This window comes from Equus przewalskii, chromosome 17 (genome assembly GCF_037783145.1).
Source record: "Equus przewalskii isolate Varuska chromosome 17, EquPr2, whole genome shotgun sequence".
In the NCBI taxonomy this organism is placed as follows: domain Eukaryota; kingdom Metazoa; phylum Chordata; class Mammalia; order Perissodactyla; family Equidae; genus Equus; species Equus przewalskii.
The window spans coordinates 47,328,682-47,349,375 of NC_091847.1; the positions used below are offsets into that span (position 1 = coordinate 47,328,682).

The following is a 20,694-nucleotide window of genomic DNA, read 5'->3' on the forward strand; positions in this document are numbered from 1 at the left end:
AGATCTTTGGTGAAGGAACTAGAACTCAAAAGGTAAGAGAGAAAGATGTAGATCACTGGCTATGGAACAAGGGCTCAAAAGGCAAGTTTCAGAGGACAGGGGAATTCACACTTCTCTCCAGACCTTTCTTCTTAGGTCAAGCAGTACACACAGGCTTGATGTCCTCCCAGGCAGTAGGAAAGGGCAACTTCAGTGACAGGGAGGCAGGAAGAAAACTAAACAAGGAGGTACCCCTAGAGTCACTTCCAGGGTGACTACAAGTCCTTGGTAGGACCAATGATCTAGGTGCCTATTCCTGAGTGTCCATTTTCATTTTGTGGTTTTTACACCACTTTCCAGCACTGCTTGGGACAGAGCAGCAACAGGAGAAAGTAACTCCCTCTGCCAGTACAGAGGTATCAGAGATAAATACGGTGAATCTCATGGACTCTAAGTAGACTATAGTGCTCCATGTGGAGTTTTTATCTCCGATCCTCACCAAGGACTTGAGTCTCATTTTATTCAGGGAAACTGCAGAGCTGTCTAACATTCTCTGGCTGGTATTTCATAAAAGAAGTATTATATTGGATAGGAGACCAGATGAATTGACTCCAAAATAGAAAGAGGAAAGAACTACCACTTACTGAGTGCCTCTTACGGGCCCATTATCACACTACCTTTCCATGTAATCAAATAAGACTCATAACAACTCCAAGAGTTAAGTGGGTCACTTTATGGGTAAAGAAGAAATCGAGGACTAGAGAGATGAAGGTACTTCCCAGAGTCACATCTAACAACTGACACAGCTGGGATCTGAACCCACATCTGTCTGAATCGAAAGCCGGCGTGCCTTCCCTAGACATGGTCTCTACGTTTCAGATTTTGAGAGTATAAGAAATAAGACGGAGGATGTTTTATCAGTTTAATCACAAAAAGCAGTAAATAATGTGGAAAGCCATGCAACCACTCAAGAGACATGTAAAATTTGATTTTACTATAACTTACCAATAACCAATCTGAAATCAGTTATTTAAATAACTACAAGGGATGTCAGCTAAAGGAGCCTAAACTGCTGTATAGTAATTTCTATGCCATTCGATGTTTCTATTATTTTACTCCTCAGAAGTTTGGAAGGCTTTTAGACAGAGAATAAAGGGAAGGCAAAAAAGGAATGAGCAACACTATCACACAGCTTTACCAGTTTATCAACACTCTAGAAATCACCACTGTGAGAAAACACTGTCCCAGCTCTATGTCCAGCTCACCAGGATGAAGGTTTGCTAAACAAGAATTATGTTACTTGTCCTGCGTTCTGAACATGAGGCTATTTGAATGCCTACTTTAACGTACGTAATTAGAGTATCAGTCCCTGAAAGAAAATTCACTAAATTCGACTAATTCAGCAACTAACGGACTTGAAATGGCATGTTTGCTTTAATCCAATGAACACGAATATTTGATGTCTTCTGTGCTCTGTTGTAATGATCATAGTTCTGCTGTATGTCCAGTGATACCTTGGCCCACCCCATAATTTGTGTAAGACTAAGGCAATATTATAAAAGGGGAAGTATACTTCATGCTCTTGGGCAATATACATGAAGGCCCTTTGGTTACCAATTAATAAAGAAAATGCCTGTGATTAATGTCCAAGTTTTGTCTTTTCTGGGAATCTTAATTTCCATTTGACAGAATAACTGGATTCAGAATTACCGGAAGGTATCTCTGAAATTCTCCTTGGTCCCCAAACATTAAATTACAAGTCACCTTTCAATGCCCTCAAACTTAAATGAACCTAGAATGTTGAAACATCATTTCAGCTTTTATTTCTCAAGTCTTCTCGGGCTACTGTCCTGTCCTTCTGTGGCTCCTCCTCACCTCAGTCGAATGGGCATCAATCCAGGCAGTGAAGGGATCTAAGCCTGTGTAAACTGTATATTTAGACTCTCTGCAGAATAAATGAGGCTAAAGGAAAGCATTTATTTGCCCTATTTGATAGGGAAAAGGCAGGAAAGGCACAAGATTTATAGTTAACCTACACAGAGACTCAATCTAAGTTGAACAACTAGGATTTAGTTTTTGCAAGGCATTGTGGCAAATGGCTATTTACAAGGTTCTGCACTGTCTGGCCCCTGCCTCCTGCCTCGCCTTCTTTCATATCACCCTCTCCTCATTCACCTCTTCTGGCCACACTGGTCATTGTTCACAAAGTTCATTATCTTTGCACAGGCTGTGCATCTGTTCAGCTCGGCCAGGCTAAATCTAAGCCTCCATTCAGATGCTCCTCCCTCAGAGGGGCTTACCCTGCTCTTGAATCTAAATGAGGACCCCTCTGTTTACTATGGTCTTTTTTGTGTGTGTGTGAGGAAGATCTGCCCTGACCTAACACCTGTGCCAATCTTCCTCTATTTTGTATGTGGGATGCCGCCACAGCATGGCTTGATGAGTGGTGTATAAGTCCATGCCCAGGGTCCGAACTTGCGAAACCCGGGCCACTGAAGCGGAGTGCATGAACCCAACCACTACACCACCAGGCCAGCCCCATTATTGTCTTTCTTTATGGCACGTGGTTTTTCCTTCAGAGTACTTCTCACAATTTTTAATTTCACTTGTACTTGTGTGTTGACTTATCTAATGTCTGCCTCTCCTGCTTCATGGGAGCAAGAGCCCTGTCTGTGTTGTTCACCTAGTATAGCTAGCACAGAGTAGAATAGATGCTTTATTTATTGAATAAATGAAGTAGGGTAGCTTCAGGGCCTGAATGACAAAGTGTGGCAGAAGGCCCTTCTCCCCATTTCTGCATGGAAGCGAGTACACTCTGGCCCAATAACAGGAAGTGCCCTGGGACCTTCTGGAAGCAGTAACCATGATTTGGGCAGCAGGGCCCTCACGCTGGCTGGAGATACTGGTGAGGCTTCTTCAAGCAGTCTCTTGGGCAGGGAACAAGTGGGAGCCAATGTGCCCACCACATGGTAACCAGCACTGACAAAATGATTTAAGGACCCCTGGGACACATCTCTTTGGGGACTCCCAGTAATATCCCAGGGGGAGTATCTGCTCTTATTGGTTAAAAACTATTTAGTCTGCAGACATTTGAATTGCATGGATATTTCAGATTATGCCAAGAGGCCTGAGCTGTTATATTTAATTATTGCTAATTAAGCATATAAAGCCACTGTTCAGAGTTATTTTAAGTGCAAAGTTCTGTATTTTTGACATTTAAAAAATCCATCCTGAAAAAATATCAAGCATTAATTTCTCATATCCATTCCTTACCTAATAACAATTTTCATGAGCACTAAATAAAAAAGCCAACTTTTTTTTTTTTTTTTAAAGATATCCTTAGAGTTCCAGCCTACTGTCCCAGGGGCTGAGAAACCCATTAGTCAGAGTAATTTACAGCATTTTTATGCTTCCCAAGAGTAGTACTGTCCAAATCGTGTCCTCCAACCTGTATTCTATTTCTATTAGACATCAAATTTCCAGTGTATCTGATTCTTCCCTTATCATTCAGTTCCACTGACAACTACAAGAATTAGAACAAAGGGTGAGAAGGATATGTGAAGAATAAATAGTCAGCTTACAGGGAAGGGAAGCAAGGCTAGCGTCTAAGCAATTTGGAAGTCCTTTCCTGTGCTTCTGACCATGCAGATCACAGACAGATGGGCAAGGGCAGAGATCTGGCGGTAGAATTCTGACCCCAGATCCATTCATCCAATGAAGAGATGAGTCATAACCACATCGAGTTTCTAAAGACCCAGCTAACGATCACAAGCTGGTAAGATGTCTCAAGATCTACTATAAATTAGGCCCCCTGGGGGACTATTACTGAAAAGACACTTTGAATCAGATGTCCTCATTTCAAGTCACAAACTTCTCACAGCTCACCAAGCTCCCTAAGGGAGATTAAGGCATTTTGCTATTTAAAAAAATAGGCAAAAAATAAATAAATCTGCCTGCTAAGTCTAATAGACAGCTCCTTCTTCACTTTCTGCCACAGTGTATTCTGGCCAAAAGCGGTGTATAGCCAGGCCTGTGAGTCTGTACCCAAGGCTATTTCAATGCTTTCCTGACTACAAATTTCTGCTGGACGTTTCTATGGTTCATCAGATATGAAATTCTCCAGGAAAACGTGCATTTATGGAATGCTTGCCACAGGTTAGACAGTACAGCGGATACTTCAGAAAAACATTAGCTCAAGAACAAAACTGAGGACAAATGTTGATAATACAATGGAGACAGTGTAAACCTGACGACAAGGGCTTGTTTCTCAATCTATTAGAATGTGATCAGTCAAGGTCTGTCCTTGTCTTGACAATGAGCCTGGGGTGAAAGCATTCTTACACATCTTTTGGATGCTGAACTTAAGCAGCGCAAGATTAAGAACTAGGTTTTCTTAGAGTTGGCAAGAAGGCCCTCTTTGCTTTTTTAAAAAAATGGTAACCAAATGAAGCCATATGATCAAATTTAGCATTATAAAATTTAGATAGGAAGCCAAAAATAGTGATAACAAGCCCATATTTTGTCAAAAATGTTGACCTAATTTTCTTTATTGGCTTTAAAATGTTTTTGACGGGGTAAAAAAGGAGTTCTATTTTCTGTTATATAAGAAATTAGGAGGTAGTGACTTCTCTTTCATCTCAACTAATGGAGTAAAAAACCTAGCAGAGAGATTTGGTTTGGGATTAAGCGATCAGCCTGGGAATCTATTAATAAGCACAACTGGGCATCTAACTATATCTACAACATTGTACTCTTGATGGAATAGTTAAAATTCAGGTAGGCCAGAGATTTCTAAACTGGGTAACCACACATACACACACACAACACAATGACTACAGTCAAAAACCAATCAGTCTACGAATGGAGTAGACTGTTCAGCAAAAGATCTACTTAATTTAAATCCTATACACTTGGTAGTGTTAGAAAAATATATCAGAAAGACTGGATTTCCTGCACCAGAGTAAACTTACTTTACTTCTACCAGAAAGACATTCTCATGACAAATAGGGACTGGTATTTGGGGCTTATTGTAATTCTATAGTAAGAAAGTTTGGCTGGATTGAGTGTAAATCTTCAAGCACATCTGATTCTAGAGTTAAAAGACAGATTACCATTAATTAAAACAGAAAAATATAAAGGAGTTGAAAAAAGCAAGACTCTACTGAGTTACTGAACCTACGACAAATCCACTAGCAAGCTCTTGTTTCACTTAAGGGAAAGTAAATACAGGTCTTAACTGGAGTCTATCCATAATAGAGGCTTTAAAAAGGATACACAACTCCTAACTAAATAAAAAGTGACATTCAGCTAGAAAGTCAGAGCTTACAGTGTGGTTTACTGCCGCACTGATTCATAATCACATAAGACAGAAACTGAGAACACATTTGGGGAAATTCCAGATATTATTTTAGGCTTTTTTAGAACTTCTGGAAATAACATTTGCCCACATTTTGAAAGGTAATTTTGAATTGCTCCTCGCCCCCCTCCAAATCAGAATGTCTTTATAAACAAGTCTGCCAACCCTTATCTGGATAGTCAATCATTTTCCTCTTAGAATTTGCAGATAAGTAAGCACAGAGGGTGGCTGGGGCTGGCAGTGGACTCGATCATAGGAGTGGGCAGCTTATTTTAGCTTCTGACTCGCTTTGCTAGGAAAATTTTTCTTCAATTTAATTCCTTTGTATTTTTTTGGACAGAGGAATATGGTCACCAGATTATAAAGATGGGACTCTGTTCAAACAAAAATTATGTTTTACTTCAGTCTACCTGTTTTTCTGTTGCAATTGAATAAACTTACACTTATATCAACCCTTAAGTCTGAGTCCAAATTGAGGCCAGGAGAGTGCGTGTGGGTATGTGTGCGCTCTCCACACACTGATTCAGGCCTGGCTCCCAGCACTCCGCAGGAGACCAGCTCTTTGGATATTTAGACAGCAGCACTGTGAGTACACCACGTCTCCAAAGACTTCAATTGTTGAGTATTTTATTTCATCTAGAAATGATAGTCATTCATCTGCATGCACGGTACTTTTATATTAGATAGTCCAGTCTGTCACTTGCAAATATTTAAAAATAATTCTTGCGTACTAATTTTTTTTTTAATTTTTTTTTAAAGATTTTATTTTTTTCCTTTTTTTCCCCAAAGCCCCCCAGTACATAGTTGTATATTCTTCGTTGTGGGTCCTTCTAGTTGTGGCATGTGGGACGCTGCCTCAGCATGGTTTGATGAGCAGTGCCATGTCCGCGCCCAGGATTCGAACCAACGAAACACTGGGCCGCCTGCAGCGGAGCGCACGAACTTAACCACTCGGCCACAGGGCCAGCCCCTCTTGCGTACTAATTTTTAACATTAAAATTAATAATAAATTTTCCTATAGAGGAAATATACCTCAGTATAGATTTTTTTTTTTTTTTTTTTAAAGAAAAACGGTATTTGGGAAACCAGGAGCAATGAGCTACAATCGAATTGGCAGTGGTAACCCTACGCCGTATTAAACACCTTAACATTGATTTCTGGTAAAAATATACAAGGAAAGTAATCAGCACAGTTTTCCCAAGCCACTTCTAGTCCCTAATTCCCTAGACTATTAAACTTAACATACAGACAACTTTTAATCAAGAATCACTCAAGTGGATTTATTGACATCATTCAACTAACCTCAAGCCTGTTTAAATCCAGAAACGGCTTAAGGAGTTTCCTTATTGTTTTTATAATCTGTCACCATTTTAAAATCATAGCACAGTTGTGTGATAGAGGCACTATTTGGTTACTGAAAGTTTTCCTTCACTGAATTTCAACATCAGGAAACATTACAGCATAATCACTGAACTGGATATGAGAGAGAATATGTTCACTCTTTTTCCAAACTTTTGTTTTAAAACTGCACTGCTGTTCAGTAAATCCTGGCTCACTCACAACAGGCTTAAACATCCCTGGTGATAGCTGGAGGAACAAAGCACTTCACACATCCAGCCATATGCTCCTGAATGAGCAAAGACTCTGTTGCTTGCATACTTTGGAGCCTAAAGATACTTTGTCGTAATATTAAAATATAAAACGCCAAAGGCCTCCTGGAGGATCTACTGCACCCTGAGCGGCAATAATAGTTTTAATAAAAGCTGAAATGACTCATTATGGTAAAAATTTATGCCAATGAGGCTCTTCCACACATCTATACCACGGATACACATACATACACACACTATTTTAGAAAGTTAACTGGTATAGTTTTAAAATAGACTTCTAAAGGGAGAAGAGAATCAAGTAAGGCAGGGAAGCAAAGGAAATTAGTGAGATCGGAAAGAAGATACAGATGATAAAAGGAGCAAAAAGTCTCTAAAGGTTACCGCCAGCAAAAACTAAAGTGGCCACAAAATTCGACCATGTATAAGAATCACCTGGGATGCTTGTTAAAAATGCAGATTCCCACACTTTATGCCCAAGACTCCAGCTCTAGGCTGGAACCCAGAAATGTGCGTTTTTAATAAGCACCCAAGATAAGATTCTGATGCAGGCATCTCACAGTCCACACTTTGAGACAAACACTGTAACCTCAGCAAGCACTAGAGGACAGAGGTCTTCTAGACAAACCACATTTCCTTCCCAAGAGGCGAGGCTCAAAAAGTCATGTGAAAAGTCAATTCTTAAGAAAGAGAGAAAGAAGAGGAAGGGGGGCAGAGAGACAGAGAGAGAAAAAATCAGTCTTGCTGAATGACTCTTCAGTTTTGAGGGTGCAACAATATTTGTATTGTCCAAATCATCAATTCATGACCTCTTCAGGTATAAAATTTGCCAAATGGAATTAAATGTCTTCATTGATCCATAGGTATTTTTATTAAGTGCCTTATGTGTGGCAAGGATGGCAGAGATTCAATAAAATAGAAGGCAGGCTTGCCCTAAAGGCGCCCTCAACCTCCACACAAAGGGAAAGTGGGCACCAGGAAGTACAGCAGGATGAAAGCCACATGTCACGACAGGTGGTAAAATACTGTCCTCTGGCATCCACTACAAGGAAAAGCTGTCCTCTGGATTCTGCTAGGGAGGAGGCGAGCAGGCTTCTCAGAGAAGGCATTTACAGTGAATCTTTGAACAGGATTCTCCATGTGCAGGAAAAGAGCACCCAGAGCCATGAACGGTACGTCCAACAGTCACAGTCCATTGAGAGCTCAGGAGAATATACACATAGCTAATATCAGCTTCCAGGGCAGTGATAACCAGTCAGCTAGGCTCCAGATCCGTCAAAGGAAAACTGTACAAATGAATGCAGAAACACACCTCCCTTCTCAGGAAACAGAAATTCCAACATCTGGTTCTAAACTCCACTTAAAGGAAAAAAAAATAGATATATGTTGTTACAAAGCCAGGAAATGGTGGTGTAAAACCCAGCAAAGAGCAGTCAGTAGGCACTTCTCCAGAAGGCAGCTGCCAAGCAGCTTCCTCTCCCAGGGTAACTCATTGTCATACCCTGGCCCTGGGATAGAGCCTTGCAGGTGGAGGGCAGCAGCTCTGTAGCGGCTGCTGAGCAGGACAGGCACCTGGCTAGCTTACCACATCCATCGGTGTTCCTTCTTCTATTGCTGAGGTTCTAAAACTCATTCAACAGATACTCAAAAATCTCACGTATCACAAGGCCTGAACAGAATCCAGGTCTTCTGTTTTCCTTTATACATATGAGGTGGTTTTTTTTCCTTCTCTGTCTTCTATTGAAGAAAAAACTTCTGATTGGCTGTTTTTTAACTAGCAGACAAAGGAAACTGGTTTCTCTGCTGCCTCGGGTCATCCTCAGGACCCCTCCTTGAAACAACGGAAATGGGGGCTCAGATCTAGTTTATTTCCGTTTGTCAGCCATCCCAGCCAGGCAAGATAAGCAAATTTATGCATGCATATACTGAGGTTTGCATCTTGCAAAGTTAACTTATATTTTTAAACCAACACCCACCTAGGAGGCCTTGCCGATCTTATCAATTTCCATTTACAAGAGGCCAAAAAAATACTTCCTGTTTCTTGCCTAAGGTAGTACTGCGTTTAAGCACAACTGAAGTGGGTTTATGATGTCAGTCTACAAACACTGCATTTAATTTCTGCACTGCTCTGCTTCAGCACAAAAGCAATTACTCCATGTCACTACGCCGGTCCTTCTTCAATCCAAACTCTGTTTTGTAAAGGTTCGCACACTCCGGGCAGATAACCCTGAAGCTAGGTACTGAATATTTGTTGTAAAACATTTGCCACATTATAGTAAAAGTCAGAACATTCACTGCTCCATGACATACATACTATTGCTTCTTTCAGGTTTTTCATGTTGCCCTAAGCATTTGCTCCAATTCAAGAGAAAAGTCTGATGGGGAAAAGAAAGATTTTTAATCTATTTAAATGTTAGCTGTTTTATATTACAGAAACTAAATAAAATACACAGGTAAGAAATCATTCAAACCTCTATATGCCAATGTTCTAAGTTGAACTGGACTATTTTTTTGCACAGCCTTTGTCAGGTGAATCTATTTCATATTTTTAAAATGCTACTTGAATTCTGCAATCCTGGAAGTAAGATTCTTAAAAAACTGGAATCCTATACTCAAAATAGCCTTTGTTTCTAAAGTAAATGTTACAAGATATCTGCATATTTCAAAATGGATTTTTTTTTCTCTAACAAACGTTTATTGAGTGTCTACTATGTAAAATGCAAGTTTGGGGCATGGGGAAGAGAGCAGTTAATAAAACATAAAAATCCTGGCCTTCAAAAAACTTAAGCTCAATGGAAAATCCTATATAGTTAAAACAAATAAATGAGACATATAGCCTACTAGATGGGGAAAGACTAGGTAAAATAATAAAGTCAAGAAGGAGGTAGAGAGCTGGGAGGTGGGAGGTGGGTTGCAATTTTAAGTAGGCTGGTCAAGGAAGGCCCCTTTGAGGGGCAGCATTTAAGCACCAGGAGATACACAGGTGTACCTGGGGAAGGGACACGCTGGCAGAAAGAATACAAATACAAAAGCCAGTGTGGCTGGGGTAGTATGAGCAAGGGGGAGAGTGGAAGAGAGGGACAAGGTCCGAAAAGTGACAGGGGACAGATCAGTAGGGGATTGTAGGCCGCTGAGATGTGGGATGAAAAGCCATTAGAGAGCTTTATTTAAAGCATTCATGTGATCTGGCTTACTTTTTTTATTGCAATATAATTCACATATTATAAAATTCACCTTTTTAAAGTACACAATTCAGTGGTATTTAGTATGGCCACAAGGTTGTGCAATCATGACCACTTCTGATTCCAGAATATTTTCATCACCCCCACAAGAAACTCCACACCCATTAGCAGTCACTACCCTTTCCCTCTCTCTTCAGGCCCTGGCGACCACTAAGGGACTTTCTGACTCTACGGATTTGCATATTTTGCTCATTTCACATAAATGGAATCACACAATATGTGGCCTTTTGTATCTAACTTACTTTTTAGTTGGATCTCTCTGGCTGCTGAGATGAGAATAGGCTGAAGAGAGGCAAGGACAGAAGCAGAGAGACCAGCAAAGAGATGAATGTAATAGTTCAACTGAGAGATGAAATGGGCTTGAAATAGGATGGGAAGTGAAATAGTGAGTAACAGCCTGGGTACATTCAGATAGACTGGATGTAAGGTAAGAGAGGAAGGAAACTCAAGGACAACTCTTAGGTTTTTGTCTCGAGCACCTGAAGAAATGCAGTTGACATCAACTTAGAGCAAAGGCTATTGGAGGGGCAGGTTGGGAGGAAACACCAGGGCCTGGACTTTGGAGATGTTAATTAAATCTGGGATGCCTCTTAGTCTTCCATGTGAAGATGTCAAAATAGGAGGTTGATATGAGTCTGGAATTCAAAGGAGAGGCTGGAGACATAAATTTGGGAGTTAGAGGATGCAAGGTGTTCCTACCATGAAAATTGATGAGATCACCAAAGGAGTGAGTGATTCAAGAGAAGAGATCCAAGGCTCCTTGGACATGTCAATATTTACAGGTCAGAGAGACAAGGAGGAACCAACAAAAAATAATGAGAAGGAAACACCAATAAAGTGGGAGAACCAAGAGAGAAAGAAATCTTAAAAACCAAATGAAAAACTTATCACGGAGAAGGGCATTGTCAACTATGCCCAGTGCTGCTGATGGAGCAATAATGTGGGACTGAGAATTAACCACTGGATTTAGGAACACAGAAGGCAGTCATTGACGGACCACATATCTCCTCCCTGCCTTCTTGCTCACTCTACTCCAGCCACATCCACCTTTGCATTTGCCATTTCATCTCTAGGCATGTGTCTTCCCAATATATGGTTTTGAAAAGAACAGTTTGAGTGGAGCAGGAAGGGCAAAAGCCTGACTGGAGTGTGTTCAGGAGACAGTGGTAGGAAAGGAACTGAAGTCAGCAGCAATTCTTTGGAGGAGTCTGGTTTTAAGGAGGTGGAGAGAAATAGCTGTAATGAAGGTGGCCCAAAGAGAAAGCTTTTTTAAGATGGGAGAAATAAAAACATATTCATATATTGGTGGGACATATCTGGTACAGAGGGAAACACGATGAGGGAGGGAGCAGAGAATCACTGAGATAGGTTAGAGAGGACAGATTAAACAAATTTTATCTGTTTGTCAGATAATCAGTAATTATAATATAAAACATCTCCTGATCCAGGAAAATCAAGTAAGGACAAGCTATTTTTTTCCAGAAGACAGAAAAACTACCATCATTTAAAATGACCTGGATCCACTTTTCAAGGCTGAAGATATCAGATTAATTGTACACAGTATACACACATGGTCAGAGTTAAGCACTGGGCTTAGAGTCATAAGATACCAAGTTCAAGGACCATGACAAGTTGCACTACCCCAGAAACTTCTTTTGACTTCTGTTTTTATCCATAAAACACTGATCAAAAACAACCTGTCCTCTCTACCTTACAGAATTGATGGGATGATTCAACGAAATATGCAAACATTGTAACTCTTAGGCATCGTGTCCCTGTAAGGCATTTTTAGTGCTACTAGATAAGGCAGGATTGCACACGCTTGGTCTTACTCCAACACTCTACACTTTAGCTCCCCTTTTTCCAGAAGGGGAAAAAAGGCAAAATGAAAAACTTTTGGAAGAATAATTAAATCATGGAAAAATAGAAGCTTTCTGGGTATGTATTGTATTTAAAAGACACTTAACAAGTCGTACATGAACTATGCCTTAATTTCAACCTTTAAAAAACTCCACAACTAAGACACCCCCTAGTTTAGATTCAGCTAAGCCCAGGGCAAAAAAACCAGTACACTAAATTTGACTATAGGCCTGAAGTAAGATCATACTTTAAAAAAGATATGACTTAATATCTGCTTATCAATCTATTTTATTCATGTTCCCTACCACCTGCCAGGATCAACTCAAATCAAAAGATCATTTATTTGATCCTTCTTGCCCAATAGAGACATTAGTAGGTGTTTAAAAGAATTTTTTTGGTTATTATTATCTATTAATTAATTTTTAATTCTGGCTGCCTTAGTGTATGGACCAAAGCTGTCTTTAAGGAAAATATATCTTACAGGGTATCTTGATGTAGCCATTAACTTTTCTCCTATTTCTTCAGGTAAACTAAGACACAAAGGTGTGTGCTCATTTTTTCTATAAAACCAGAATGAGCCTTTATCAAGAAACCATTAAGTTAACATAAAGAATTCTGAGATGGAATTTACAGTAGACATCCAAGTTGAATTGACCTTATTCCTCAGCTCGCCCTCACAATTGACCAGAAAACGTAGGTAAGAACTCAGCTGGCCATTGGATCTCATAAGATTTTAAAGGAAAGTGTGAAAGACAGAATATACAAGGAAATACACACACACACAAACACCTATATATACGTGTATGTGTATATCACTTTCCTTTAAAATATGTCTACATCTCTTTATATATGCACCACTTGGCAGAGCAATCAGAGCTTCCTTGCGAAATCAATGTGTACACTTCATGAATAATTAATAGGAAAAAAGCTTAATTTTTCTAATTATAAAGATACCTTTGTGTACACTTCATGTATAATTAATAGGAAAAAGAGCTTCATTTTTCTAATTATAAAGATATCTCTGTATCTTTACATTTATGACATTATTTATATATCAATAAAAGATACTGATTCTTTAGTCAGAATTCTAATCTCCCACTAAAACTCCCGTTACTCTTATTTAAGTAAAATAATTCATTTTGTAGTAATCTATATTATTGAGTTTCTAGGAACAAATTATTCTGATGGGTAAGTATATCTACCTCAAGTTCCCTCTTAGTCACACACTCCAGCATTATTGGGGAAGGACTTATTTTGAGTAAGTGATTAGTTTTTTAAAGATAAAATATCATTTAAAGGGCTCAAGTCATTTCAAGCATGAGTTTTGATTTGAGTATTTTTGAAGAAAGTTTTATCATAACACATATTCCCCTAATATAATGTAATTATAATAGTTAACAACATAATCAATATAATGTCATGAGTAACATTAATACAATGTTAACTATTTTGGATTACTTAGGGTCATTCTTACGAATATCCAGGAATAGACTATGTTATAAAATCTTTATAAACTCAGAATTTGCTGAGGAGTGTGGAGCTACTCACCCTCACCCAAGGTAGAAAGAGCCCACACTTTTTCTCAGATGACAGTGTCTGTCTGCCTCTTTTAACTTTTCTGCCTCCTTTGCCTCGTCAGGAGGCCACCAGTCATTTCTTGCTCCTATCAGCTTGCCTGTATCTAGCAGGCTCCCCCATCTCCATGCAGCAATCTTTTGATTCTAAAAGTGGTAGAAAGAGCCACAGTCTCAAAGAGAAGTGGCTCTGCCACAACCCAGCTGCATGGCCCTGGACAAACCACTGAATTGCTTTAGGAATTTGTTACCTTGTCTACACAATGAAAGAACTGGCCTGAATGACTTTTAAGTCTATCCAACCTTTAGACTTTATGATGAATCTTGCTAAGGGCTGGGAAAACTAACATCTAAGTTTACTAGAACTCTGTCCAAAGAAAGACTAGAGAAACTCCGAGAAAGGATCTTGGAGGTTCCCATACTTGGTACATGGAATTTATAGAATCCTATTTTTTCTAATGTCATGGACTTTTAGGTCTTCTGGGTTCTCTGTTATATTTCCAGTAAGTGAGGTCCTGCTTTGGATAAACTGTGTCCAGGTAAATGAGACAGAATTACACTAAGAGCTTCTTAAAAAAGAAATTAAATATGACTCCTAAACAAACTTCTTTCACATAAAAGATGAGACTTCAAGAAGAAATTTTCAAAAATCCACAGAGTAAATTATTCCTTTATGAAAATTTTTGTTTCTAAATGCATTTTCATTTGATATACCAACAAAATGACACTACATACTAAAAAATGATTTACCTATAACCACATCATGACCATCAACCAAGCCAGCAGAGAAGAGCTCCTGAGAAACGCCATCCGCCGTGTCTGTCCAAATGGGAAATGAATATGTATTAGTAACCATAAAATAAAAATCAACAGTCCATTACAATGTAAAATATATATTTTTCATTTACGAAAATCATCCACATGTGTTTTAATTCAACAATTCAGATTCTATCAGAAGCAATGTAAAATACATTTTGCCATGTACTTTTTGCATCTTGCTACTTATTCAAAAGCAGTTACACAAAATTATTGTTTCATTTGTGGTGAACCAAGAAACTTTTGCCCTTTGGCTACTGTCTGAATTAATCCTCAAATGCACCTCTAGAAGTTATCTCGTAACTGGTCCCTATGATCCTACCTTTCTTTCTTGCCAAGGTTAATTCCAGCCATCATCAATCCTTTTCTACCATTAATAGCTACTGAGTCAGAATTTATGGCAAAGGTTGAATAGGAGCATTTGATACAACCTAATAAAAAACCTAATATTTGGTACAAACAGCCTAAGAGCTTGTTGGACTATTAAGATGAGCTATTTAAATTTATGCTATTAAGAAACTCCTTTAACATGACATTGATCATTTGATAGCAACAGATTCATTCTCTTTGAAAATGTAGTTGAATAAAAGAATGCAGTTTCTCAATGATAAGTGACAGGAATTAGCAATCTCATAAAGATGGGACTGAACAGGCCATAGCAAGTGAATATAGCTGAAATTACTTAATTGAAAAGTTATGAATGAACATGATAATAATGTGAAGTCTGTTTGAAGACTTTGTAAAGAGAAATTGATAAACTGCAATGTGATCAAAAGAACCATTATGAACCCCTAGGTTTTCACAAGGAACATGACATGGTCCCCATGGCCTTCTGATATTCTCAAAACCATTCAGAACTGTAGCTAGATAAGAAGAAACTGGCTCAGCAGATGGAGGTTTGACTTAAGTTTTCTTCCAAAGTCAGGGAGCACCTGCAAGTATAGCTGCTGAATCAAACAAGCATCTAAACTGAACTGCAGTTTGCTCTGCCAAAGGCCGCCCCTCAACACAATCTGAGTTTCCTTGCTTAATCTATGTTTCAGATGTGGTGACTCTGTAAGTGAGCTCGAGTGTGTGTGTGCATGTGGGCATGTAGCTGGAGGGACAATTACCTTTCAATATTCTTTGGTTTTAAAGAGCTTAGCCTGGCGTTTGATATAGTAATTACTAAATAAATGGTAGCTGTGGTAATGATACAGCAGATCATTTGAAATGCATCTTACATTCTTGTGTACTCGCTTTCTCCCTTTCATACATGGCCCAGTTTCCCAAATCTCCAATAAAAATTTGAGAGCCATGTATATTCTTTGTACTTCCAGAGAAATTGTGGTATTCTATCATTTTACTCATTCCATTCCATAATGAATGAGATAGAATAAAATGAAGAAAATGGAAAAGAAATACATAGGAATCGTACTACACTATGAAATTCCATATAAGGTGGGCTTATCTTGGGCCTTGTCCTTACTGCTAGAAGTAGAAGTAAAAAAAACACCTTACAAAATTCTCTTAGAGATAAAATGATCCCCTAGCATGGAATGTAGGGTAACGTAATGAAAGGCTCTCCTGAGAATGTGATTTGGCTTTATGAAGTCAGCTAGAGCTTTCAGTCTCACAATCTCCATCTTCCTGGAGGCCAGCAGAAACTTCAGGAAATGATACTTATTGAATTAAAGTGTCTACTAGGGCACACAGTAGGCAGTCATTACATTTGTATTGATTGATCATCTGTTAAAGCATGTGAATATGTTTCCAGCCTCTCTAAAGTATCAATACTTGAGTAAGGAGCTACGATCACAGAATGTAGTTGAAAATGGAATAATCAAACAAAGCCATATTGAGGGCTAGCACTAAAACAGAAGCAAAACAAATGACATCCCCAAATAGTCAAAGTGTACAGCATCTCCTACTATTTTCAGGACTCGGAGGTGCCAGATGAGTCATATTAAAACAGCAAACAGTCATGCTGGCTCACCAAAAATGGAAATATTCCGTGTGTGTGTGTGTGTGTCATTAAGCAGTTATTTTGTATGCACATAAGTAATGTATCAGTGATAGTTCAGAACAGAAATGTGAAGGTAATTGGTAGTTTATTTTTCGTTAAGTTGCTTAACATTCCTGATGTGTAAACAGTTAAATAATCAATATACTCAGGTCTCCAGAGAATACAGCAACATAATAAGCAGAAAGGGCTTGCCCTCCAATGAGGACAGAGAATATTTGATATGTTTATGTTATATACTCTAGCCATATATACATATTTACGTGTAAATACAGCACAGACATAGTACACATGTTGTGTGCATGCACAGTGTAGTGCAGACAAGGTCTGAAATGCAGGTAGCATCTGTAATCTCAGAGGCACAGCGATAAATCCATGGTGTTTCTGTTATGGACCTGTGCTTGCTGTCCAGGAAGGCCAGCTATCATCAGGCAGCACCATGGTTTCTGTCTGGGCAACAAAAGCAGAGATTCTTAATCTAACCATAGCAAACGAGCCTGCCACAGCCAGCACAAAGGACCAGGTAATGCTAATAGCGCTGTCTAATACCCCCAAAGCCTTCAACTCAGAAATTCATTTCTTTCGTTATCTCTTGCAATTAAAATTGATTTTTATTGCCTTTGTCAATTTTAAATAATCAGATGAAAAGAAACAACCTTAAAATAAGAATCTGTTCTTTTACTTACTGCACTTGAAACATTTATTATATAATTACTAGGTTTCATCACAGTATTGGTCGGTCAATATTTTTGTATTATGAAAAAATAGATAGCTTTTTGATGACAGTAACTAACTGGCGCTGTACAGGTTCACAGACCAACTCTAAATTGTCAAAGATGGATGTTCCCAGAAAGAAAGATCAGTTAGCAAATTCATTAGGGGCTCTATTTACATTTATTTTGTAAAAGGTACTTCATATGTTAGTTTAATTCAAATATGCTGGCAATCATTAAATCTTTGTGCTTACAGGGGACTAGAGATCAGGGCCAGTGAATCTATGACCACATATGGCCCAGGAACATGCTTTGTTTGGTTGGCAATGTTTTTTTAAAAACTGAACCTGAATGTTTTTAGACAGAACTTTCTAGTTTCCTGAGGTCCCCACCATTCACTTTGGCTCCTGTAAGCATTTGAGTTTGTGGTTTCTTACAGATGATAACATCCGGGAGGTCAAAGCAGTTAAGTGAACAGATATCAAGCTAGAACTTTTCGGATTTTCAAAATTTTAACAAAAACTATTTAATCAAATTAAAATTTATGTGGAGCTTCAATACATAAAATAATGACAGTGTCATTAGCTTACATATATTAATATATCCAAATGTATGAGACTGATGTATTTTAGAAAGATACTCAATATAGACATCGAGGCTGTCATCATGTACATAAGAATCTGAAACCAGAGGTCAGGGAAAAGAGTCAGTCTTACCATTAGCATCTGATTTTCACTGCTCTAGGTTGTTCTGGTTATAAACTAAATAGTGGAAATAACTTTTGTTTAATAACCAGTCTTGTGCTTTCCAAAGCCTATTTATATATGTTATTTATCCATTAACTAACCAAAATTACTCAAGATTCTCCTGCATACCAGACACTTGTCAGGTGCTAGAGATACCCAGAAGTAAGCCATGGTTCTATGGCTTCCAGGCATCCAGGAGCTGAAAGAAAAACCAATCTTGCCTTTAAGCTGTTGTAATAGCAATTATTTAAAATACTAAAATTTTATTCAGCTGCAAGACTGGCATTGTGCCGACCAAGCTTACCAGTGGTGCCTGCAGCAAACAGAGGCCACAGATACTCCTAAACACAGGCTTCATGTAACCTGAACTGAGGTCACAGAGGTGAAGCATGCTACCATTTGTATATCACTGTTTGTTGCTCAGCCCTCATTAGCACTGCTGTATGCTTGTCAGTACGCTCATCAGAAGGTCCTTCAGGCCCTGCATCACCATGCCACTACCTCTTCTCATAGTTGAGCTGATATATTTCATGTCTATGTGCATATTATATATTGTGCAGCACGTGTCACTGGGATTCACATAGTCAGCAGTGATTCAGTTTAGATACCCACAATTACTGCAAATCCTTCCTTTCTTCCTTCCCCCCACCCTCCTTCCTTTGTTTTTAGAGAAAGCACTTTGAATAGCAAATTATAACCACATGCTTGTGATCAATTTCTGAAATGTTCTTTGCAGCAGTAAAATAATAATTTCAATTAAAACTTACCTCTTCCTGGAGTAAACTCAAATCGTATGTCATTAAGCTCCTTTCTGGAGTTTCTGAAACACATAACATATAGCACATTAAAATCTAATGAAGCAGAGTTTAATCAAACTAAATGTATTCCAATTTTTATAAGATGCTACTAACATGTAGATAACATTTTACAGCTTCAGGTTACATCCAAATACTTCCTCAACTGGAAGAGAGAGTTAGGACAATAATAAAGGGAGATATTTGTTTAATTAATTGAATTTGCCTTATCTAAACATGCTTATATCATAAAATTCCAAAAATAAAATGTTCACTTTTCTAAAATATACACTAAATCAGTAACCTTAAATATAACTTCCAAATTAAAATTTTCAGAAGCTTTTAGTCTAGAATAAATAATACTCAACATATTTTTCACATTTTTCCTGGGAAAACAGTATTTTATCAAATTAGTTTTAAACGTGAAACAGGGAAGATAGTTTTAGCAATGAAGTTCCTGACAGCACCATACATTAAATCATGCAACAAAACGCCAGCATAAGGTGTACATATTGTAGTTAAAAGTTTTACCTAAATACAGAGGGACCTCTAAATGTTATTAAATTACCCATTGGATATATAGAACTTTATTTACGTAAATATAAAATGCTTACATAAAACTGCAATACATACATATACTATGTATATTTCAATCAAAAAGTTAAACAACACTGGGGAAACATGGAACAAATAAATATCTAAGATATGAGTTTTCCATTTATATTAACTTCAAGAAATGATAATAAGAGCAATGAACTATAATTAGAATAGTTTTAAATTCTCATAAGAACGTTAAAATATTATGAGTAACTCTCAACAGATGCTAAAGTTAATAAAAACACCTTAAGAAACTGCAGTAGGAAATATGAAATAGCAATTTCTGTAAGCACTCAACTATTTGCTCAGCCACTGAGGGTGTCCTAGACAGAGACAGAGATGGCCTGAATACCTTTCCCTGAACATCCTCCTTCTAGAGCCAGGAGAGTCTGATCAAATCCCATTCGCTACTCCAGTTTGGTACTCTAAAACTCCACGTAATATCTCCTGGTCTCTATGGACAGTGTCCAAATCATGCATACACCAGTCTCTGGGCCCTTTTTTGTCTGTAGCCTGATCTTGGTTCTTTACGTCCTACCACACTAAGTGCAAGGAGGCCCAGCAAGATGACAAAGGCATGATACTGACAGCAAGCCCTTCTCCCCAGTGCCTAGAGAAGCTGGCACAAGTCTAACACCTTTCCACAAGCAGAGAAGTAAAAGGTCAAGAACTCAGGAGACACCCAAGCCCAGGTCACAGACCTAATAAGAGCCTTGAACCACTATGCATCTCACTTCAGGTGTCCCCACCTTGACTTTATCACTATTCCTCTCAGAGTTAGAATGTGTGTAGGGAGCATCAGCCATTCCTACAGCTGTTTTTCTTTTAGGCCCTTCTGAGACTCTGAAAATTATAAACTCTCATTCTAAAAAAGTACACATATGGGGGCTGGCCCCGTGGCCGAGTGGTTAAGTTCGTGCGCTCCGCTGCAGGCGGCCCAGTGTTTCGTTAGTTCGGATCCTGGGCGCGGACATGGCGCTACTCATCAGACCACGCTGAGGCTGCGTCCCACATGCCACAACTAGAAGAACCCACAACGAAGAATACACAACTATGTACCGGGGGGCTTTGGGGAGAAAAAGGAAAAAATAAAATCTTTAAAAAAAAAAAAAAAAAGTACACATATGACCAACACATGAAATTGCAGACAACTGGAGAGGGCTCAGAGATCATCGTGGTCCCCAGACTAAGCACGATCAATGTGTGCAGTGGAAAGACTGTTTGCATGTTGGATTGTTTAAACAGCCTAAACTTTCTTAATAAACTACCAAAGTCACCACACATTTACATAGTGCCTTCATATGTATCAACAGTTATCAAACTTTTTGGTCTTAGGACCCCTTTACATTCTTTTTTTTTTTTGAGGAAGATTAGCCCTGAGCTAACTGCCGCCAATCCTCCTCTTTCT

General features: G+C 38.6%; 1 protein-coding gene across 5 annotated transcripts in view; it reads right to left on the bottom strand.

Annotated features, from left to right (window-relative positions):
* STK39 (serine/threonine kinase 39) overlaps positions 1 to 20,694 on the bottom strand; it is a 278,661-nt gene that overhangs the window by 36,164 nt on the left and 221,803 nt on the right. For all 5 annotated transcript variants that reach the window (XM_070580065.1, XM_070580064.1, XM_070580067.1 and 2 more), the window contains exons 15-16: positions 18,663 to 18,715; positions 14,369 to 14,437 (exon numbers count right to left, since the gene is read on the bottom strand). In XM_070580065.1, coding sequence (XP_070436166.1) covers positions 14,369 to 14,437; positions 18,663 to 18,715 — 122 coding nt within the window. The remainder of the gene's footprint in view (positions 1 to 14,368; positions 14,438 to 18,662; positions 18,716 to 20,694) is intronic.